The sequence below is a fragment of the Lynx canadensis genome, chromosome A2 (genome assembly GCF_007474595.2).
Source record: "Lynx canadensis isolate LIC74 chromosome A2, mLynCan4.pri.v2, whole genome shotgun sequence".
Taxonomy (NCBI): Eukaryota; Metazoa; Chordata; class Mammalia; order Carnivora; family Felidae; genus Lynx; species Lynx canadensis.
Window position 1 is genome coordinate 113,676,192 of NC_044304.2, and position 20,685 is coordinate 113,696,876.

Genomic DNA, 20,685 nt, shown 5'->3' on the forward strand with positions numbered 1-20,685 from the left:
CATCCAGTATAAAACTGTAAGTGTCTCTCTAAGTTAGATCACCATCTTTTTTTTATTTTTCCCAGAGAACTTTTTTTTTTCATTTTTGTTTTTTTATCTATATCCAAGTTAGTTAGCATATAGCACGACAATGATTTCAGCAGTAGATTCCTTAACGCCCTTTACCCATTTAGCCCATCCGCCCTCCCACAAGCCCTCCAGTAACCCTCTGTTTGTTCTCCATATTTAAGAGGCTCTTATGTTTTGTCCCCTCCCTGTTTTTATATTATTTTTGCTTCCCTTCCTTGTGTCCATCTGTTCTGTGTCTTAAAGTCCTCATATGAGTGAAGTCCTATGATATTTGTCTTTCTCAGACTGTCACTTAGCATAATAACCTCTAGTTCCATCCACAGAGTTGCAAATGGCAAGATTTCATTCTTTTTGATTGCCAAGTAATACTCCATTGTGTGTGTATGTATGTGTGTATATACATATACACATGTGTGTATGTATATATACATGTACATATATGAACGTATATATACATACATATATGTGCATGTATATATACATGTATGTATGTATGTTATAACATACAATACTCCATTTGTGTGTGTGTGTGTGTATACATACACACACACACACCCCATCTTCTTTATCCATTCATCCTTCGATGGACATTTGGCCTCTTTCCATACTTGGGCTATTGTCGAAAGTGCTGCTATAAACATTGGGGTGCATGTGCCCCATCGAAACAGCACACCTGTATCCCTTGGATAAATACCTAGTATTGCAATAGCTGGGTCATAGGGTAGTTCTATTTTTAATTTTTTGAGGAACCTCCATAGTGTTTTCCAGAGTGGCTGCACCCGTTTGCATTACCACCAGCAGTGCAAAAGAGATCCTCTTTCTCCGCATCCTGGCCAACATCTTTCATTGCCTGAGTTGTTAATTTTAGCCATTCTGACAGGTGTGAGGTGGTATCTCATGGTGGTTTTCATTTGTATTTCCCTGATGATGAGTGATGTTGAGCATTTTTTCATGTGTCAGGTGGCCATCTGGATGTCTTCTTTGGAGAAGTGTCTATTCATGTCTTTTGCCCATTTCTTCACTGGATTATTTGTTTTTTTGGTGTTGAGTTTGGTAAGTTCTTTATAGATTCTGGATACTAACCCTTTATCTGATATGTCATTTGCAAATATCCTCTCCCATTCTATCAGTTGCCTTTTAGTTTTATTGATTGTTTCCTTTGCTGTGCAGAAGCTTTTTATTTTGTTAGGTCCCAATAGTTCATTTTTGCTTTGGCTTCCCTTGCCTCCGGAGACATGTTGAGTAAGAAGTTGCTGCGGCCAAGGTCAAAGAGGTTTTTGTCTGTGGATTTTGATGGCTTCCTGTCTCAGGTTTAGGTCTTTCATTCATTTTGAGTTTATTTCTGCGTATGGTGTAAGAAAGTGGTCCAGGTTCATTTTTATGCATGTCGCTGTCCAGTTTTCCCAGCACCATTTGCTGAAGAGACTGTCTTTATTCCATTGGATATTCTTTCCTGCTTTGTCAAAGATTAGTTGGCCTTATGTTTGTGGGTCCATTTCTTCTGGGTTCTCTATTCTGTTCCATTGATCTGAGCATCTGTTTTTGTGCCAGTACCGTACTGTCTTGATGATTACAGCTTTGGAATGCGTCTTCAAGTCCAAGGTCACATCTTAGTAATGTCATATGTCAGTATACTATTTTCTGATAGGTGGTCACAGCCATAATTTCATTTCACTGCAGCCCTGTTAGGTAAGAAAACTAAGAAAGAGGAAGGCGTGGGAGATATTCAAAGCCATAAGGTTCTTAAGGGGCAGAAACAGGATGAAGTGAAACTGCTGGTCATTGGTAAATCCTGTTTATGGAGTGCCTCCCGAGTGCTAAACAGGAACAGTGTCAGGCTTTTCACTACTTTTGTGCAAATTAGAAAAGGAAAGGGGCATGTTTGCTTGGCGGAAAATTAGATGCCCCTGTTCTGGTGTAGAGTTTGGCTGACAAGGCTCTCTCTAACCTCCTAGACTGGGTTTTTTGGGCAGTGCACAGATCATGCAACCATCCATAGCTCCCTTGCTGTCAGACAGGGTTGTAAGGCACTAGGGATACAGCAGCAAACAAGATAGTCTAGTCCTTACTCTAGTTGGGCTTATATTTTAGTGATGCTGAAAGACACATAAGGATATGAACAAATAAGCAAGAAAATGTCAGAAAGTGATATGTCATGCTAGGAAATAGATCGATTCCAAGTACTAAGTATGCACATTCCCAAAAAGGGTCTGGGTAACTCCGTGAGGAGGTGATATTTAAAGTGAGATCAAATGGTAAGCAGGAGCTAAGCATAGAAAGATTTGAAGGAAGAACATTCTAGGTAAGGGCACATTTCATGTGACCCCAGGGTTGAAGGTTCAAAAACAGAAAAGGGGTCATCATGGCTGCAGCATGGAGAAAAAGTGGAGAGAGCAGTGTGTGACACAGAAGGAGAAGCAGCAGTGGGTCTTATTGGTGCCAGTTTTTTCCAGTGTTACCAGAGGAAGGAGTTCCAGTTTTATTCTACGTGCAGTGAGAAGCTTTTCAACAGATTTGAGCACAGGAGTGACAGTATTTGTGGAATAGTCTCAGCAGCTTGCCATTGCTGCTGCTGGGTAGGAAGCAGGGTACGTCTTTACGTCCATTATTGTTCTCCTGGTCACCATCATTGGTCACTGCTCTATTCGTTTGCTAGCATTGCTGTCACAAAATGCCACATATGGATGGTTTAGATTAACAGACACTTATTGCCTCACAGTGGAGGCCAAAAGTCTGAAATTGAGGTGACAGAGAGCCACGTTCCTTCTGAAGGTGTTATGAAGGAATCTGTTCCAGAATTCCCTCCTAGCTTCTGGTAGTTCCTTGGCTTATAGCAGCTTAACTCCAATCCGCACATGGTATTCTTTCTCTGTGCATGTCTCCTTCCAAATTTCTCCTTTTTATAAGGACACTGGTTGGATTGCATAAAGGGCCCACCTTACTACATAACATAACCAATTTCTTCCTCAGTGACCCTATTTCAAAATAAGCTTACATTCTGAGGTACTAGGGGTTAGGACTTTACAATATAAATCTGAGGGAATACCTTTCAGTAGATAACACTGGCTTTTCCAAAGTGAAAGATTCCAACAATCTTTCTGGCAAAGATTAAAATAATGAAATCATGGTTAAAAATAAGTCAAGAAAGAAGGAAGTATGGGAAGAAGGAATTTGGAACACACACATACACATGAAAGGTGGAGAATCCAGTTTTTAGAAGTTGCTCTTGAAAATGTTTATAGCCCAAGTGCTCAAGAAAAACTTTGGAGACCTCCCCATCATGAGTTATTATAAGCATGTTAAGTATCGATGGTTTCATTGATCCCTTTGTGGTTGCAGTCCTCTGGTTATGCCGTGGTTTTGGTCAGAATTTGACTATGGTGCTAATTGAAGTATTAGTAACACTGTTCCTGCTTCGGCTGGGATACACTATGTACGTACGTTATGGGGCAGGTGAAAGAGATCTCCTGCTGCTGCTGGAGGAGAGACTCTTGTCACAAAATCCTTCAACCTGGGCTCCTCAGTGGCCTACAAAGGTAGACTGTTTCTTTGATCAGGGAGTATGCTGAGTGACTCAGGGTGAGAGATGACTTCACAGCACGTCCTGGAGGGCTTGCAGAAAGGAACTTTGCTTAAGAACCTGGTGAGGTACAAACCTCGAAGCAAATGTTAAAATGAAAGGGAAACTGCTTTGTAACTTCGGGCTTGACCTGCATTAGAGTAGTTTTTCGGCTTTCCTGAGGTGATTTTGTTGTGTGATCATGTAAGGTAAAACCCACTGGAAGGGCTAAGCTTGTAAAATTAAGCTGTCTTTTTAGTTACTGAAGGCTTTCAGTGGAGAGGTGCCATTCCCAGCATAAGTGATCCCAGCTTTGTTTTATCTGGAAGTGCTTTTGTGAAAACCATCTAGGTGGATCATCGAAGGCTGGAAGTTGACATTCAACCTAGAACTGACGTGATGCTGTCTGATTTTTTGCATGTGGGTGTCTGTATGCTTATATTTGGGGTTTTTGCTGTTCTTGGTATTCATAACATAATTATGACATATTTCTTCAAGATGATGTTAAAGCTAGCTTATTCGTAACTGTAAAATGTGGGGATGATATCAGTAGCTTAGTCCTTCAGAATCTCCTCAATAATACAGAGCAAAGGACTAGTTGGACTTGCTGGAGATATAATTGAGTGATTCTGAAAGATTTCAGTGAATTTTCTAGAGTGCCCAAGGACAGACAGAGCTTTAGTGCAAAGGAAGTAAGAATCATAGAGACAGGTGTTTAATCTGCGTGAAGTCAGTCACATGTGAGATATTTGTTGATCAAAACAAATCCATTCTTTCCAAAGTAATTTCACAGCAGAAGTTTCTGGCACAAGTTGCTGGACTTGGATGCTGGTGAAGTTGGGGTCTTTCTTGCTAATCGGAAAAACTTGGCACTTGACGAAAAGACCTTGTGTATGGACAGGAAGAAAGCGATGAGTCCAAGATGTGGTTAGCAGGACAGTTTGTTAGGCCTCCAGTGTGAGGGCACAGGGAAGGAGCATCCTTGATGTGGAAGCAGATGAGAGAGGACTTAAGGTTTAAAATAAAAATTCAGGTTCAGTGTGTAGAAACGTTTCTAAAAAGTAAAGTAGACCTAGTCCCTAAGCTCGTCAGCCTTGAGTGTGCCTTCTCTCTCCAGGTGCCGCATCAGCCGAATCCTTCGCACCCCTCAGGGTCACGCGCTCTTGATCGGAGTGGGCGGCACTGGCAAGAAGAGCTTGTCCCGCCTGGCAGCTTACGTTTGCAGCCTTGAGGTCTTCCAGGTCACTGTGACCCAAGGCTTCGGAATCCAAGAACTCCGGGTGAGTGAGGGTGGCAGGTGGTCCCTCTGCCCTCCTGCCTGGTCAATAAAGCAGGAGCTGGTAGCATGCCTGTGTCAGCTCTGACTCCCCGATTTGGCCAACGCTTCCCCCGCCAAGAGGGGGAAAGTTTCTGCTGATTTAGGTACCTTTGTCTCTTGCTTCTTCATGGTAAATTTATAATAGTAAAATTCTATAAATGATTATAGATATATAAGCCTATAAGCCTATAGACCTGACTCAGAAAATACTGTATTAAATACTTGCTTATAGGGGCCTCTGGGTGCCTCAGTCAGTTCATCATCCGACTCTTGATTTAGCTCAGATCATGACCTCACGGTCATGGGATCAAGCCCCACATTGGGCCCTGTGCTGACAGTACGGAGGGTACTTGGGATTCTCTCTCTCTCCCTCTCTCTCTCTCTGCCTCTATCTCTGTCTCAAAATAAATAAATAAACATTTTTAATTAAAAAAGTACTTATAACCAACATGGTTTTTCCTTTGTATTGACCACACTTGCTGTTCCACACTTTTAGTATTCCTATATAATGAAGGGGCAGAAAAAGATACTGCCTTCACAAATGCAAGTAGATTTCTTCCATTTTGAATGAATCATGAAAATGATTCATTGACAGGAATACGTGTGCTTTTTAAACATTGGTTTTTTAACTTGGTGTGATGAGCACTGGGCATTGTAAGTAAGCGATGAACCCCTGAATTCTGTTCCTGAAACCAATATGCACCGTATCTTGGCCAACTAAAATTTAAATTTAAAAAAAAATTGGCTTTGGGGTGCCTGGATGGCTCAGTCAGTTGATCATCTGATTTAAGCTCAGGTCATGATCTCATGGTCCGTGAGTTCAAGCCCCATGTCGAGCCCTGTGCCGACCTCAGATTCTGTCTCTCCCTCTCTCTCTGCCCGTTCCCCACTCGCACTCTCTCTGTCTCTCAAAAATAAAGAAACATCATTTTTTTTTTTAATTTGGGTCTTTAATCAGAACTGTACTTACAAAGTAATATTCAAGGTTTGTGGAAAGTGATGAGTGGGTGAAATGTGGGCATTTTCACCCAAAAAGGGAAAATAAATCACATGCTTTCAATATTTCTAAGCAAAACTAAGTACATAACCAAATAAAAACTGTTTTCCCTGAAATAGTCAGTTGTTGAAATGAGCAGATTTTTCCTTTTACCACGTTGCTTGGCAAAGGCATCGCCAAATTCATTTTCGGACTAGTAGGAGGGAGTTATCCGTCGGCCACTGATTTTCATCCCTATGTTCCATTAAGCCCCAGACATGGCACTCATTGTTGTATTGCCAGAGATGGAGGTGATGTCATGCTGTTGACCCCCATGTGGGGTCTCCAAGAGGAAAGAACATGTAGGTAGACAAGGGGAAAGTACAACATGCCTCTTTCTCGCTGTTGTTACACAGTGCTTCCCAGCCCACACAAACATAGCACCATCGCAACATCACATCAGCATCGCAACAACGCATGAATGATGGCCTCCTTTCCTTACAGGTAGATCTTGCCAATTTGTACATCAGAACTGGAGCCAAGAACATGCCCACTGTGTTCCTGCTGACAGATGCCCAGGTTCTAGATGAGAGCTTTCTCGTGCTGATTAATGACTTGCTGGCATCAGGTGATTAAATCAACACATTCCTTGAAAGATCTTCCCCCATGACAAATTATCTGTAGTTGCAGTGAACTTTAAAGAGAGATAATTTGTCTTTGAGGTGTTTGCTGGGACAGTCTTTGGGGAGAAACCCGTAAACCTAACTAATTTGACGTGTATTGCTTTCTTAGTCTGCTTACAGTTGTAAGGTGCTTGGAGGAGCCTTGAGGAAAGTAGTAAATGTTATTCCTACACGTACACACTCAGTGGGTGTGTCCATCACAGCTCGTTCCCCGAGTGCCATGTGGCTTGTAAATACAAAAAAGAAAAAAAATTGAATTGCATTTCTGATTTCCAACTCTTTATCATTTAAACTGAACTTTGTATTATAAAGCAATCCAAGCATTAAAAAGTCTTATCTAAAATTGAAATTGTGACTGCCTTTCAGTAACTCTACTCACTCCTCTGGGGGCAGGAGAAATTCCGGATCTGTTCAGCGATGAGGATGTAGACAACATAATTTCTGGAGTTCGTAATGAAGTTCGTGGTCTAGGCATGGTGGACTCCAGAGAGAATTGCTGGAAATTCTTTCTGTCCAGGGTGCAGCTACAGCTCAAGGTAAGAAACACTTGCTTCCATGCATAATGTTTAAAACCTGCCATTGGAACTCTGACATGGTTCGCCTTCATGGTGCATACCGTGAGTTTGAATTTCATCCATTCCGTTTGAAAGGACGTTTGTATTTTTACATGCCCGTGTCTGGAGTATACCTTCCGAAGGTTTCCCTTATGCTGAGCATCTATAAAGCATTGCACCGAGCAGACTGCGTGCTGCTCGACTGAACTGGACGTGGTCTTTGTCCTTGAGGAGCTGACACTGCTCAAGGAGACAAGAGCCCTTACAAATAACTCCAGTACAGGACTGATGTGTGTATTACCGTGAGTTACAGGCAAGCACAGCATTGTTCCCTGCAGTGGGCTCTCCTGGAGGAAGTGACACGCCATGCCTCAGGCATGGATTGGAATCCATGGGGAAGCGCTGGGTGGGGAGGATCCTTCAGGGAGAGGACATAACAATTTATGTAAGTGTAGGGTTGGACTGTCCTGTAGACCTTTGGAGAAACCCAAGATTGCCCTGAATAACTGGAACACAGGGTTTGTTTTAGGGGAAGAAGGTGGATCAGGCTGGGAAGTAAGTTAGGATGAGGTAAAGGGTTGTAAATCATGAAGGCAGCCGTGGGAGACGTTGGATTAAGGAACTGAATTACGTCAGTACTTCAAGGCAAGCAGTTCAGCTGTATTAACCAGACGATCTGAGTGTCAATGGAGGTTCTTCCCTCCAGACTGCTCTGTGCTTCAGTATTGCTCATAGGGATATAATATAACCAAATACTAGCCTCAGGAAAGATCAAGTATTCTAAGACATACCTCCAAATTCATGGCAGGAAGCCAATTTAAGGAAAATTCAGGCTTCCTGGTATAGACATGGTTAGTAACCTAGCCACTTTCCACTTTGCTGTTACTTCTAGGATGCCAGGCCTGTCGGGCAAGTAACAGGCTCCAGGATTCAGTAGAGCCTGGAAACGACAAGGAAAGGGGGTGGGGAGTGTGGCAGCCATGAATGTACCTCCCCTTGGAGAGATTGTAAGGTTCTCTTCTGCCCTGCTCTTTTAAATCCCACATTAATCTTACTGAGCAATGGTGGGCTGACGTTAGATCAGAATTTACAGTTCACTTGCCCGAAGCGTTTTCTCCCCATCAAGATGTTACTAAGAATATTTTTGCTAGGTCATAACAAGGCGAGACATTTCTCCCTGTTCCATGGTGGTACATTTGGATCACATTTTCTTGATGAAATGGAAAAACAAGTACAATAATAGAATTTGAGATGGTAATGTTATAAATCATTATCAAAGTCTGTTCTTAGAGCAACAAAATCAGCATTACCTAAAAACTTTCTATAAATGCAAGTTTGGGTGCCTGGGTGGTTCAGTCTGTTGTGCCTCCAACTCGATTTTGGCTCAGCTCATGATCCCAGAGTCCTGGGATTGAGCCCCATGTCGGGCTCTACGCTGACAGCATGGAGCCTGCTTGGGATTCTCTCTTTATCTCTCTCTCTGTCTGCCCACTTCATACGTCATGGGACACCTGAGTGGCTCAGTCATTTGAGCATCTGACTCTTGATTTCAGCTGAGGTCATGATCCCAGGGTCATGGGATCAAGCCGCACATCTGGATCCGCAATGAAAATGGAGCCTGCTTAGGATTCTCTCTGTTCCCCTGCCATTCCCAGTTTGTGTGTTCTCTCTTTATCAATCTCTCTCTCAAAAAAAAAAAAAAAAAAAAAGACCAAGTTCTCCAGTTCCACCCCAGATCTCTTGAATCAGAAACTCTGCATGGGATCCACAATGTATGTTTTAATAATCCCTCTGGGTACTGCTGAGGCACACTGAAATTTTGAGAACCATTGTTAAAAATAATGCTAAAGTGAGTGTTCTTTACCTACATCTTTTATATACAACTTTGCTTTTATCCATAGGATAAATTCCTAAGAGAATTGCTAAGTTCAGTTGTTACAGCTTACAGTGTTTTGTTTTGTTTTTAGTTTATTTATATATTTTGAGATAGAGGGTGAGAAAGGGGCAGAGAACGAGAGAGGGAAAGAGAATCCCAAGCAGGCCCTGTGCTGTCAGTGCAGAGTCTGACGCGGGGCTCGAATTCATGAACTGTGAGATCATGACCTGAGATGAAACCAAGAGATGGATGCTTAACCAACTGAGCCACCCAGGTGCCCCATTACTTATGGCTTATAGTGGTTTTAAAACACACCTGCCAGTTCTTTGATGTGCTTTTTACACACACAGGTAGCGTCTAATTCCTTTCTTCTTGAATCAGGGTAGGCTTACAAGTATGGGAATGCGGACATGCTGAGTAACTTCTGAGGCTAAGCTATAAAGGGCCTACTTTTCCATTGACTTACACACGGTTTTTTTATAAGACATCTATGTATACGAAGCAATTAGTCTTATATATGTATTTCATATATGTTTCCAATTCTCATTTGTCATTTAAATATACATACAATACATGTTTATTTGTTTATAACTTTAAAGTTTTAAGAAGTTTTTTATTAGATGAATCAGTGTTTTCCATTATGGATTTGGAGTTGATTGTGAACTTAGGGAAATTTTTCTCTCCAAGATTATAAAACTCTTCCCTAGAAGCAGTGAGAGTTCACCTGGGCAGCAAATAAGAGAATATCCCCAAACTTAGAGACCTATGCTTTATCCTGTTTCCTTTCTGCCAATGCTTTTCCTCACGCTTCCTGCTTCGTGACCACCACATGAGTGCAGTGGGGTCTGTATTCCAGATAGGAAGACAGAGGGGGAAGGCAATGTGGGAGTTCTCTGAGTGGGAAACCAAGGCTTCCCCCCAAGACCCTATGCTGACGTCTTAGTGGCCACAAGTGTGTCACCTGCCATTTCTACCTACCAGGGAGTCTGGGGAAGTGAATTTTTGATCTTGTCACATGGCCTTTATGGATAAAATTAGAAGTGGATTTTGGAATAACAGCAGATTCCATCATTCCAATACCTTTATGTTTTATGTTTAAAACTTTGCTCTATCTAGGGGCGGGGTGGGGGGGGTGTGCCTGGATGGTTCAGTTCGGTTGGGTGTCCAGCTCTTGATTTCAACTCAGGTCATGATCTCACGGTTCATGGGTTCAAACCCCATGTCGGGCTCTGCGGTGACAGCTCTAGGACTGCTTGGGATTCTCTCTCTCCCTCTCCCTGCCCCTCCAGCACTTGAATGCATGCATGTGCTATCCCTCAAAAGAAATAAACTTATTTTTAAAAAAAGCTTTACTACATCTAAAATATATTTATTACCATAAATGGTAAAGAGTGAGCTGAGAGGTTTCACGTTATGTTTTTTTCCAGAAAGATACGTTTTTCTCTTAACATCATGTATTCCTTCCTTACTGATTTAAAGTAATACGATTTAAGGTAATATCCTTATTATATGTCATATCGAGTCTATTTCTAGATCCTTTATTTTTTTTAACTTTTGTTTTTTTAATGTTTGTTTATTTTGAAAGAGAGAGAAAACAGGGGAGGGGCAGAGAGAGAGCGAGACAGAGAATTCCAAGCAGGCTCCACGCCGTCCTCACAGAGCCCTATGTGGAGCTCGAACTCATGAGCTGTAAGATCATGACCTGAGCTGAAATCAAGGGTCGGATGTTTAACAGACTGAGCCACCCAGGTGCCCCTGTTCTCTTGATAAGTCTCTGTATTACTGATCCTAGCCTTGTACTGTGTAAATCATTAAGGTTTTATTACACATTTTTATATCTAATATCTCACCATTCATGTTTACTTTTTCTTTGCTCTCACATGTCTCTATGTCTGGAAAAACAACAGAATCATTTTGTCACATTCTAAACACATTCCATTTTCATTTTGATTGTAATTGTGCTGACTGCTTATTTTATATTAGGGAGAATTAAATATTATATAAAGTTTTTTGTAGAGGGAATATTTCTTTCACATGGTTTTCTGATGGCATATTGTTTGTATATAGGAGAGCTATTGATTTTTAAATTTTATAACCTGCTATTTTTATAACCAGCCTCTCTGGTAGTTTCTGATAGCTGGTTGATATCACATAGCCTGCAGGTAATATTTTGTCTCTTAATATTCTGTTTATCTGCTTTTCTCCCTCATTACATTGTTAAATTTACTGAACGTTAAATAATTATGATGGTAGTGGAAACTTTGTCTTGGTTTTTACGTTAATAAGGACATTTCTCATGTTTCACTATTAAGTCTTTTGTTGGCTTTTGATTCAGAATATATATCTTGTCAAGGAAGTATCTATTAAGTTCCTTTTCAGCATCTGCTGAGATAATTATATGGTTTTGCTCCGTGAACTTACTAACACTTGTACAGTACAGATTGACGTATCCAAGTTTTAACATTTTTATGTTTTAAATTCATCTTTCCCTTCACCTGTTTCCTTTCACTCCACTTCAGGAGGCCTTCCCAAAGCCGAGACCAGTTTTATGTTCACCTCTTTTCAGAGGCCCTTCTTCACTGTTGACCTCACCCTGAGCTAGAATTTATTTTGGTGTTAGATATGGATCATTTTTCCCCTATTGCCACAGGATTTCTACTTGAATAATCTATCTCTTTTCTACTGAAATGAATAAGAGAGTTTGTGTTTTAATGCTAAGGAAGAATAGGATGTCTCCCTCAAATACTCCTGTCCTTGTGACCTTGTCACTCCATTTGCTGCATCAAGAGGAATAGTGATGAGCATCTTACCCTGGGGGACAAATAATATGGCATAAAAATGGGCCACCTTTTAGCTTCTTTCTCTTCATAAATACTACCCTCACATCCTTGGATTTTTAAGAGTTGTGGCTTGCCATGTGTCAGTTTCATATGTTGTGATTCTCGCCAGCGTGTACTAATGACTCAGAATTCCCGATGAGCTGATACTTGCCTTGCTTACGTTCCTACCGGGGCGACCTGGGAAGCTAAATGTGTTACAGGGTTGGTGAGCACACCTGGCAGGTCAAGCTAAATGACATGAAGTTGCCACCCCATTACCCATGCTCACCACCCAAAGCCAGTACCCATTTGGAGTGCAAGGGCAGCGAGAACCTGTTGGCATACAAAATGTGACTTCTCAATCCGCAGGACACTTCCCATTAATGCCTATCAGATGTGAGTACTTGGATTGCCTGAAATAAGCCAATGAGTAAATGCCAAATGCTTTCTCTCCTTCATGTTTGTATATGTACATATTTTCTTGTTAATTTTTTAAAAATGTTTATTTATTTTTGAGAGACAGTTAGAAAGAGGAGGCACAGAGAGAGAGGGAGACAGAATCCCAAGTGGCCTCCGCACTGTCAGCGCAGAACCCAACTCTAACTCAGCGCAGAACTCAGGCTCTAACTCAGAAACCGCGAGATCATGACCTGAGCAGAAGTCAGATGCTCAAACGACAGAGCCATTCAGGCGCCCTGTGTGCATCTTTTCACACATAATTCTCATCTTGCAACTAGAGTATAGTATGCTCATCTTCTCTACCATTGACTTTAGTCAACCCAAAAACTTTTCTTTCTTGTCTTCCTTCTCAGCCATCTGATGCCATAGGGAAGGGGGCACTTAACGTATATAAGAGCCCCTCATTGTTTCCTGAGACTCTGGATACCTGTCTTGTTACATATCTGTCTATTGAGGGATGTGTGTGTGTGTGTCTTTGTATACATACACTTATGTGATTTGTATTTTTAGACAATGAGACAGTCATTTCTGATAATATAAGAATAGGTGTTCATTGTAGAGAATTAAAAAATACAGAACCATATGAAGAAAAAAATCGGGCTAAATTATGTTGCTTGGAGATGACTACTGAATGCGTATTGGTATATCTCCTTCCAGTTTTCTGTATGTGTATAAACACATGGAAAGTACATATTCGGAACTGATGGTTTTTTCACATCTGTCACTATTTCCTTACATTCCTTTTTGCCTTTTTTTATTAGAAGGCTCCCATAGAAAAGAAATGATTCCAAGAATTGGGCGTATGGGGTGAAATACTTCACTCAAACATACTTTATTCTAGATACCTATTTGTTTAACACCTTTATTCAAGTATATCCTTTACCAAATTTCCTAATGGTTTGTTACAGTTTTATTGATTTATAGGAATTCTTTCCATATCTGGATAATATTCAGATGTCCATAATGTTCTCACCTACTTTACATGTTGCCAGTGATTCTGCAAGTTCATCGTAATCCTGCCTTTGCTTACGATGACTTCTGTTTTATATTGTTAAAAAATGTCTAATTTTTCTTACATGATTTTGTGTGTTAAGGCTTTTTGAGAAAGCATTTCCATACTTCATAATTGTGAAAATATTCTTCTGAATTCTATTTAAATTGACTTAAAATACTTTTAATGGTTAACCCTGGATTGTTGTGTACCATACAGGTGACTTTTCTACTCTCACCATCCCTAAATTCTGTAAACACCATTAATTATGTAATCTTTCATCACTGATTTGAAATGCTAGCTGTCCTCATATACTGAATGTTTAAATATGTGGTATTCTGTTTTTCGACTCTGTTATGTTCCATGAATCTGTTCATCCCTGCTTACATCATTATCACACCACTGGGGTACCTGAGTGGCTCAGTCAGTTAAATATCTGACTTCTGCTCAAGTCATGATCTGGTGGTTCATGAATTTGAGCCCCACATTGAACTCTCTGGTGACAGTTCAGAGCCTGGAGCCTGCTTCACATTCTGTGTCTCCCTCTCTCTCCTTCCCCAACTCACACTTTCTTTCTCTCTCAAAAATAAATGTTAAAAAAAAATTTGGGGGGGGGGGGGGCTTCGCCTGGGTGACTCAGTTGGTTAAGCGTCTGACTTCGTGATCTCATGGTCCATGGGTTCGTGCCCTGCATCAGGCTCTGTGCTGACAGCTCATAGCCTGGAGCCTGCTTCTGATTCTCTCCCTCTTCTGCTCCTCCCCCCAGGAGAGTCTGCCTCTCTCTTGCTCAAAAAATAAATAAGCATTAAATTTTTTTTTTAATTTCCTTTAATATCACACTGCTTTGCTTATTGTAGCTTTGTGTTATATTCTGGAATCTGATAGAGCAATATCTTCTTCCTTTTCTACATTTACTTAGCTATTTGTACCTTCACCAGATGAACTGTGGAATCAGCTTAGCATTTTAGAAAACCCTATGAGAACATATAGGCTAATTTGAGGGTGATGGATACATCTGCAATATTAATGTTTCCATTCATTCACACTGTTTTTCTGTATACTTAAAAACTTATGTTTTATTCCCCAATAGTGTGAATTGCAAATGTTGTCTTCTTAAAAATGTCGTTTGACGTTTGACGTCAAAAATGTCGTTTGACGTCACTTACCCTTTTTTATTGCATACGAACTTTAGACTCACTTGGTTAAGCTCCATTCACCTTGTTGGGAATTACTAGAGCTGCCTAAGCTTTGTTAATGAATGTGGGAGGAGTAAGTATCTTCATAATGATCTTCTCTGGGAATGTAGCACATCTTGTCATTTAGTCAAAAGATCTTCATTGACTTTCAGTAAAGCTGCTGCTATCTTTGTATGTTTTACACATTTCTTAAGTTCTTTCTCAATATTTTATAGTATTTTTTCTCTTGCCAAATTTTCTAACAGATTGTGGTGGGCAGATAAGAATGCCATTGGAGGGAGGAAGGGATGGATGGATGGATGGATGGATGGATGGATGGATGGATGGATGTTTATTTGTTTGTTTTACCAGCCAGTTCGTTGAACGCTCAGTAGGTTTTATGTTTTGTACTTAAGAGTTTGCTGAGAGGACAGTTCCATCACCTTTGAATTTTTACTCCTACTTTCTATTTATTTTAGAGAGAGAGAGAGAGCATAAGCAAGGAGAGAGGCGGGGGAAGAGAGGGAGGGGGGCGGGGGAAGAGAAGGAGAGAGACTGCCTCTTAACTAGTCTCCCTACTCAGAGCATATCCCCATGTGGGGCTCGATCCCACAACGCTGGGATCATGACCTGGGCCCAAATCAAGAGTCGGACACTCAACCACTGGAACCACCCAGGTACCCTAGTCCTTCTTTCTAATAATTACCTCTTTTCTGTGTATTACAATATCCATAATTTTTGCACACCATTTAAAGCTTTTAAGTGATGACAGTAGCATCTTTGGCTTATTTTTTATTTTAATGGGAATGCCTTTAGCTTTCTGTCATTAAGCATTGGATTAAATGTAGGCTTAAGATATTTTTAACATTTTTAGAAAGAGGTGTTGTATCATATATGTTCTTTCGTAAATCCCCTTGTTTTATCCTGTCCCTTTGTCTTGGCCTATTCTTTTATTATGGGTTTAAAAAATTTTTCTTAATGTTTGTTTATTTTTGACAGAGAGAGAAAGACAGAGTACAAACAAGGGACAGGCAGAGAGAGAGGGAGATACAGAATCTGAAGCAGGCTCCATGCTCTGTTCTGTCAGCACAGAGCCCAGTGCAGGGCTCAAACCCACAAGCCGCAAGATCATGACCTGAGCCAAAGTCAGACACTTAACCGACTGAGCCACCCAAGTGCCCCAATCTTACTATGGGTTTTTATAATGTTCCTTCTTGACTTTGGACAGTGTGAAATGAGTTTTTGTCCCCCCCCCCTTTTTTTTTCCAGGTTCTTATCTACTCCAGTGGAATTATCTTCCTTTAAATCTGCTGGATGCTTTTAAATTTTTCTTGGTTTCATAGTATTTTCTTCAGGTTCCAGTGGAGCTTTTCTTGTTGTTCCTGTTCCTTCTCCCTCCTCGAGTAGAATAGAGTTCAATTCATATGTTGGCTTTGGCAACAGATACTGTGGGCGATGTGCTCTTGGCTCGCACTGCAACATGTCTAGGGAGCCCGACAGTCTCAACAGAGATGTTAAGCAACACGGCCATTAAAGCTGCAGATTAACACAGAAGCTCATAGCATAAACCACAAGACTGCCTATTCACACAAGTAATTGTCATGAGGTGTCTGTGATCTTGTATAAAAAGCTCAAATACTCACCTGTCCAGTAGAAAATAAGATGTTGCAAAACCTTAGCCTTACACGACGGTAAAGTTTCATCTCTTTAGATCTTCATGTGGTTTGCAGGCAGAGCACCCAGCTTCCTTTCCTTCGTGGGGATGACAACCTAGGGTGGTTTTATCATTGCGAAGTGCTGTCTTCTATCCCTCCTGCCCCTCATTCTGACACTTGCGCTGATGGAGAGCAGCACCCAGTCTGACAGCTAGCTTGCCCAGTGCCGAGCCCAGGCTCTGCCCGTCTCTGCCCTGCAAACGGTGTTTTCCTGATCAGGACCATACCCTTCTGAATAGAGGAGCCTAACTCCTGCCCTTGTGTTGTTGATACAGTTTACATAAGAAGATTGAAAAGAACTTCAGAAAGAGATGGAAGTGTGACCTTGTATTTTCTGAGATTCACTTTCCTTGAAATTTCCTAAAACAGCAAAGCTTCAGAAGAAATTAGGATGCAGATACCAAAATTTCATTTTTGCTCAGAAGAGTTTTTCACATTGCCTTCTGTTGACTCCTTCATCTGTCTGTGGGGCCTCAGCAAGTATTGGCTGAGTGCCTGTGATGTGCTGGTCCCTGGGCATAGAATAGTGTGCAAGAGCCAGCACCTGCCCACTGTCATCGGAAAGGCAGGCACGAACCCCCAAATCACAGAAACCAAGTATGCAGTTACAACTCTGTGCGCGAGAGGTACGGGGCATATAAGACAACAAAATGCAGGACAAGAAAAGTTTCACAGAGGGGGATAAAGGGTTGGAAAGTATCTCAAAGAAGGAGTAGACATCATCTGCCATATTATAAAAGAAATTTTGAATTTGGCGTTAAGTGCAGGGCTTAATCCAAGACAGAAGGACTTACCCATTTAAATTCAATGAACTTTGCATTTTGAAGAACATGTTGATGTTTTCCAAAACATTCTGCTTACCTTTGGGTGTGGGGTTTGCCAGCACAATACGAGGTTTGTTCCTGCACCTGCACGTGTGTGTGCACTCAGCACCCAGTGTCAACAGAAACACCGTCGGCCATTCTAGCAGAGCAGCACAGACCATAAGCCGCAAACTTCATGATGTGGTTCAAATATGGGTCCAATCAGTAGATAATTAGGCATCCGATTGCCTGTTTGAAAAAAAAAAAAAAACCAGAACACTGTTATACGAGGCTGTGGGGGCTGCCTACTGGTCTGCAAAGTAGTGTGTGGGCATTTCAGGTCCTGGCATCAAGTAGGGCAGCTGTGATGAGTGAATACGCTCCTCCTGCACATGGGAATACATAGTAGGGAGTAGATAGTATATAGTAGGGCATAGACCGCCTACTGTCTTCACTCCCCAGGAATGGATTTGCTCCTTGCTCTTTCCTTCTTTAACTTTTCTTAATGTTTATTTATTTTTTGAGAGAGAGAGAGAGAGAGAGAGAGAGATAGCACGAGCAAGGGAGGCAGAGAGAGAGGGAGACACAGAATCTAAAACAGGCTCCAGGCTCTGAGCTGTCAGCACAGACCCCGACATGGGGCTCGAACCCACAAACGGCGAGATCATGACCTAAGCTGAAGTCGGACGCTTAACCCACTGAGCCACCCAGGGGCCCTGCTCCTTGCTCTTTATTGAGATTCCACGTACAATTTCTTTCTGAATTGAAGAGTTTTGTTTTTTGAAAAAAAAGAAGTAAAATTTCCCAGTGTAAGATACTACCTCTTATAAAAATTGGCACTGACCAATAGTCACAAGTAAAAGGGTGTGTGAATGATTTCACTGTGTGTTATCTAAAAAGAAAACAAAGCATAAAAATGTATTGCATGTGTGTATGTTGAAGATGCTTTTGGATTTCATGAAGGTAATTGAAATTAAAAGGTTATTGGATAGGGGCTGATAGAGGGATAATATAAGGATGATAAAATGGTACTGAAACATTCAAACAAGGGAAGAGTTTGTATGCTAAACTTCCGTTCCTAAGAGAATTTTCTCAGTAAGATTCAGATCTTATCATTCTTGAAAAATGCTTAGACTTTTGAAGATAAATGCAAACATAAGTTATGGATAGAAGCTTCTGAAGTAAATATGTGGGAGGGTTACTTCTATCTGACAGCATATCAACTGGAAAAAAAAATGCAGTGACGGTAGCAATTCAGATTTCCATTACAAGAGGAAATGGACTGAGTCCTGTTAGTGATATACAAATAAGTATGTACTTACGATGGGATCTTACCCAAAAGAAATTGAAATGTATTACAAAGCACAATGGAAAATGGGTTATTGCAAATGAGTCATAACACCTGTGTAGGGGGAAGAAAGGGATAGAAAATTCTATGGTATGGATTCCAAAAGCAAGTTTCTGACGTCCAGATGTTAGAGCTGTAGGAAATACGTAGATGGTGATTTCAGGGTTTGCTTTTTACTTGTGGGAATTGCTTTTAGAAAAGGACACAGCTGTCTGAGGCATTTTGACTTTATTTTCTTAGTTGACTTTCTTTCAGTCCACTGCTGGGAACTAACTTCAGCCGGTTTGGTCATTTGCGTTGTCAGGGACTCTTTGGGAGGAGGTATATATTTCAGTGACCTTCAGTACTTACAGGTACATGACACCTGTTCCAGGGTGGGGGGGCTCTTGTCCCCCACTATCTCAACTCAAGGTGTGTTTTAAGGAAAGGAAGTCTCAGACTGACCTCAGGTACACATAGAGTTTATGTGTAGCACATAACTTAAAACAGGTCTTAAAGTTTTAAAAACCAGCTCTGTAAGCTTATTGCAGTCTTAGCTCTTTTATTTTAGGAAACTGAATAGCTCTTACTAGAAGGATTCTTCGGGGGCAGTTGGGGCAATATTCTCATGGTAGGATTCAGCTGGAATCGCATAAAAAGAATCATTCTGTAACTGTTACCATAGGACTGCTCAAAATCAAAGTCCAAAAAGCCAGTAGTATAATTGCTGGAATACTTCAGTATCTAGATTTCCTCTTTTGTTCGTACAGCAGTAGAGATGGAAGTATAATATTTTTATTTTCCTCAGATATCTTGAATACTACTCATTTCATCAGTAAAACAATCAACTCCAAAGGTACCTACCTGGGTGGCTCAGTCTGTTAAATACCTGACTCTTTTTTTTTTTTTTTTTTTTTTTTTTTTTTTTTTTTTGAGCGTCCAGCTGTTAATATCAGCTCAGGTCATGATCTCATGGTTTGTGAGTTTGAGCCCTGCCTCAGGCCCCGTGCTGTCACCGAAGACCCTGCTTGGGACTCTTTCTCTCTCTGCCTCTCCCCTGCACTCACGTGCACTCTCACTCTCTCAAATAAATAAAATCAAATCCAGTATTCATGATGTCAGCTAATCAACCATTTACATTGATGAAAGGGACTTAGCTGAGGGTTCAGGTAGCTGACTTTGCAGTGTGGGTTTCCCTCATGTGAAATGTTGCTTCTGCATCCCTAGCCTCTATAGTTTCCATTGGACTACATTAGATACTAACCAGTGGCCCGAAATACATAAACAAGTATCCACATGCATATCATACTAGATTGAAGTTTTTTCAAAGGTAAGTTATATACAACCAGATGGCTTCATTGGTGAATTCTACCAACTATTTAAATAGTAAATAGTTTCACCTCACATCTCATAGAATGGCTGTTAACAGAAATATGAGAAGTCACAATTGCTGGTGATGATGCATACACTGTTGGCAGGAACGTAAACTGGTACGGCCACTATGGAAAACAGTAAGGAGATTGCTCCAGAAATTAAAATAGTAGATTGGGGCACCGGGGTGGCTCAGTGAGCGTCCGACTTCGGCTCAGGTCATGATCTCACAGTTTGTGGGTTTGAGCCCCGTGTCTGCCTCTGTGCGGACCGCTCAGAGCCTGGAACCTGCTTCGGATCCTGTGTCTCTTTCTCTCTCTGCCCCTCCCCCACTTGTGCTCTGTCTCTGTGTCTCAGAAGTAAATAAATGTAAAAAAATTTTTTTAAACTTAAAAATAGTAGTACTATATGATCTAGAAATCCCACTTCTAGTATAGCTAAAGGAATCAAAACCATTATCTTAAAGAGATACCTGTACTTCTATGTTAACAGCGGCATTATTGACAATAGCCAAGGTATAGAAGTAACCTAAGTGTCCGTCAGTGGACAAATGGATCAAGAAATGTGAGATATGCACACACCCAGACGCAAATAGAATTTTCAGGAAAATGGACATCCTGTCATTTGCAACAACAGGGATTAAACTTGAAGGCATGCGCTAAGTGAATAAGCCAGGCAGGGAACAGAAAGACTGCATGGTATCACTTACATGCAGAATATGCCAATGGGTACGGGAAATAAGGAGCAATTGGTAAAAGGGCATAACGTTTCAATTATTAGATGAATAAGATCTCAGGACCTAACATGTATATGGTAACTACAGTTGAAAGCACCATGTTGTGTCAATTTAAATTTACTAAGAGAGTAGAACTTAAATGTTCTCAACAACACTGACCACAAAAGATAAAAATATGGGGTGATGGTTGTGCTAATTGACTCAATGGGGGGAATCCTTTGACCATGTCTATGTGTATAAAATCGTCACACTTT

The 20,685-nt window shown here is 41.0% G+C and overlaps 1 protein-coding gene across 4 annotated transcripts in view; it reads left to right on the forward strand.

Annotated features, from left to right (window-relative positions):
* DNAH11 (dynein axonemal heavy chain 11) overlaps positions 1-20,685 on the forward strand; it is a 359,611-nt gene that overhangs the window by 210,353 nt on the left and 128,573 nt on the right. For 3 of the 4 annotated variants that reach the window (XM_032592424.1, XM_032592423.1, XM_030308081.1), the window contains 3 exons: positions 4,746-4,908; positions 6,427-6,550; positions 6,972-7,141. In XM_032592424.1, the coding sequence (XP_032448315.1) occupies positions 4,746-4,908; positions 6,427-6,550; positions 6,972-7,141 (457 nt within the window). The remainder of the gene's footprint in view (positions 1-4,745; positions 4,909-6,426; positions 6,551-6,971; positions 7,142-20,685) is intronic. The other variant, XM_030308072.1, reaches the window with a different exon arrangement.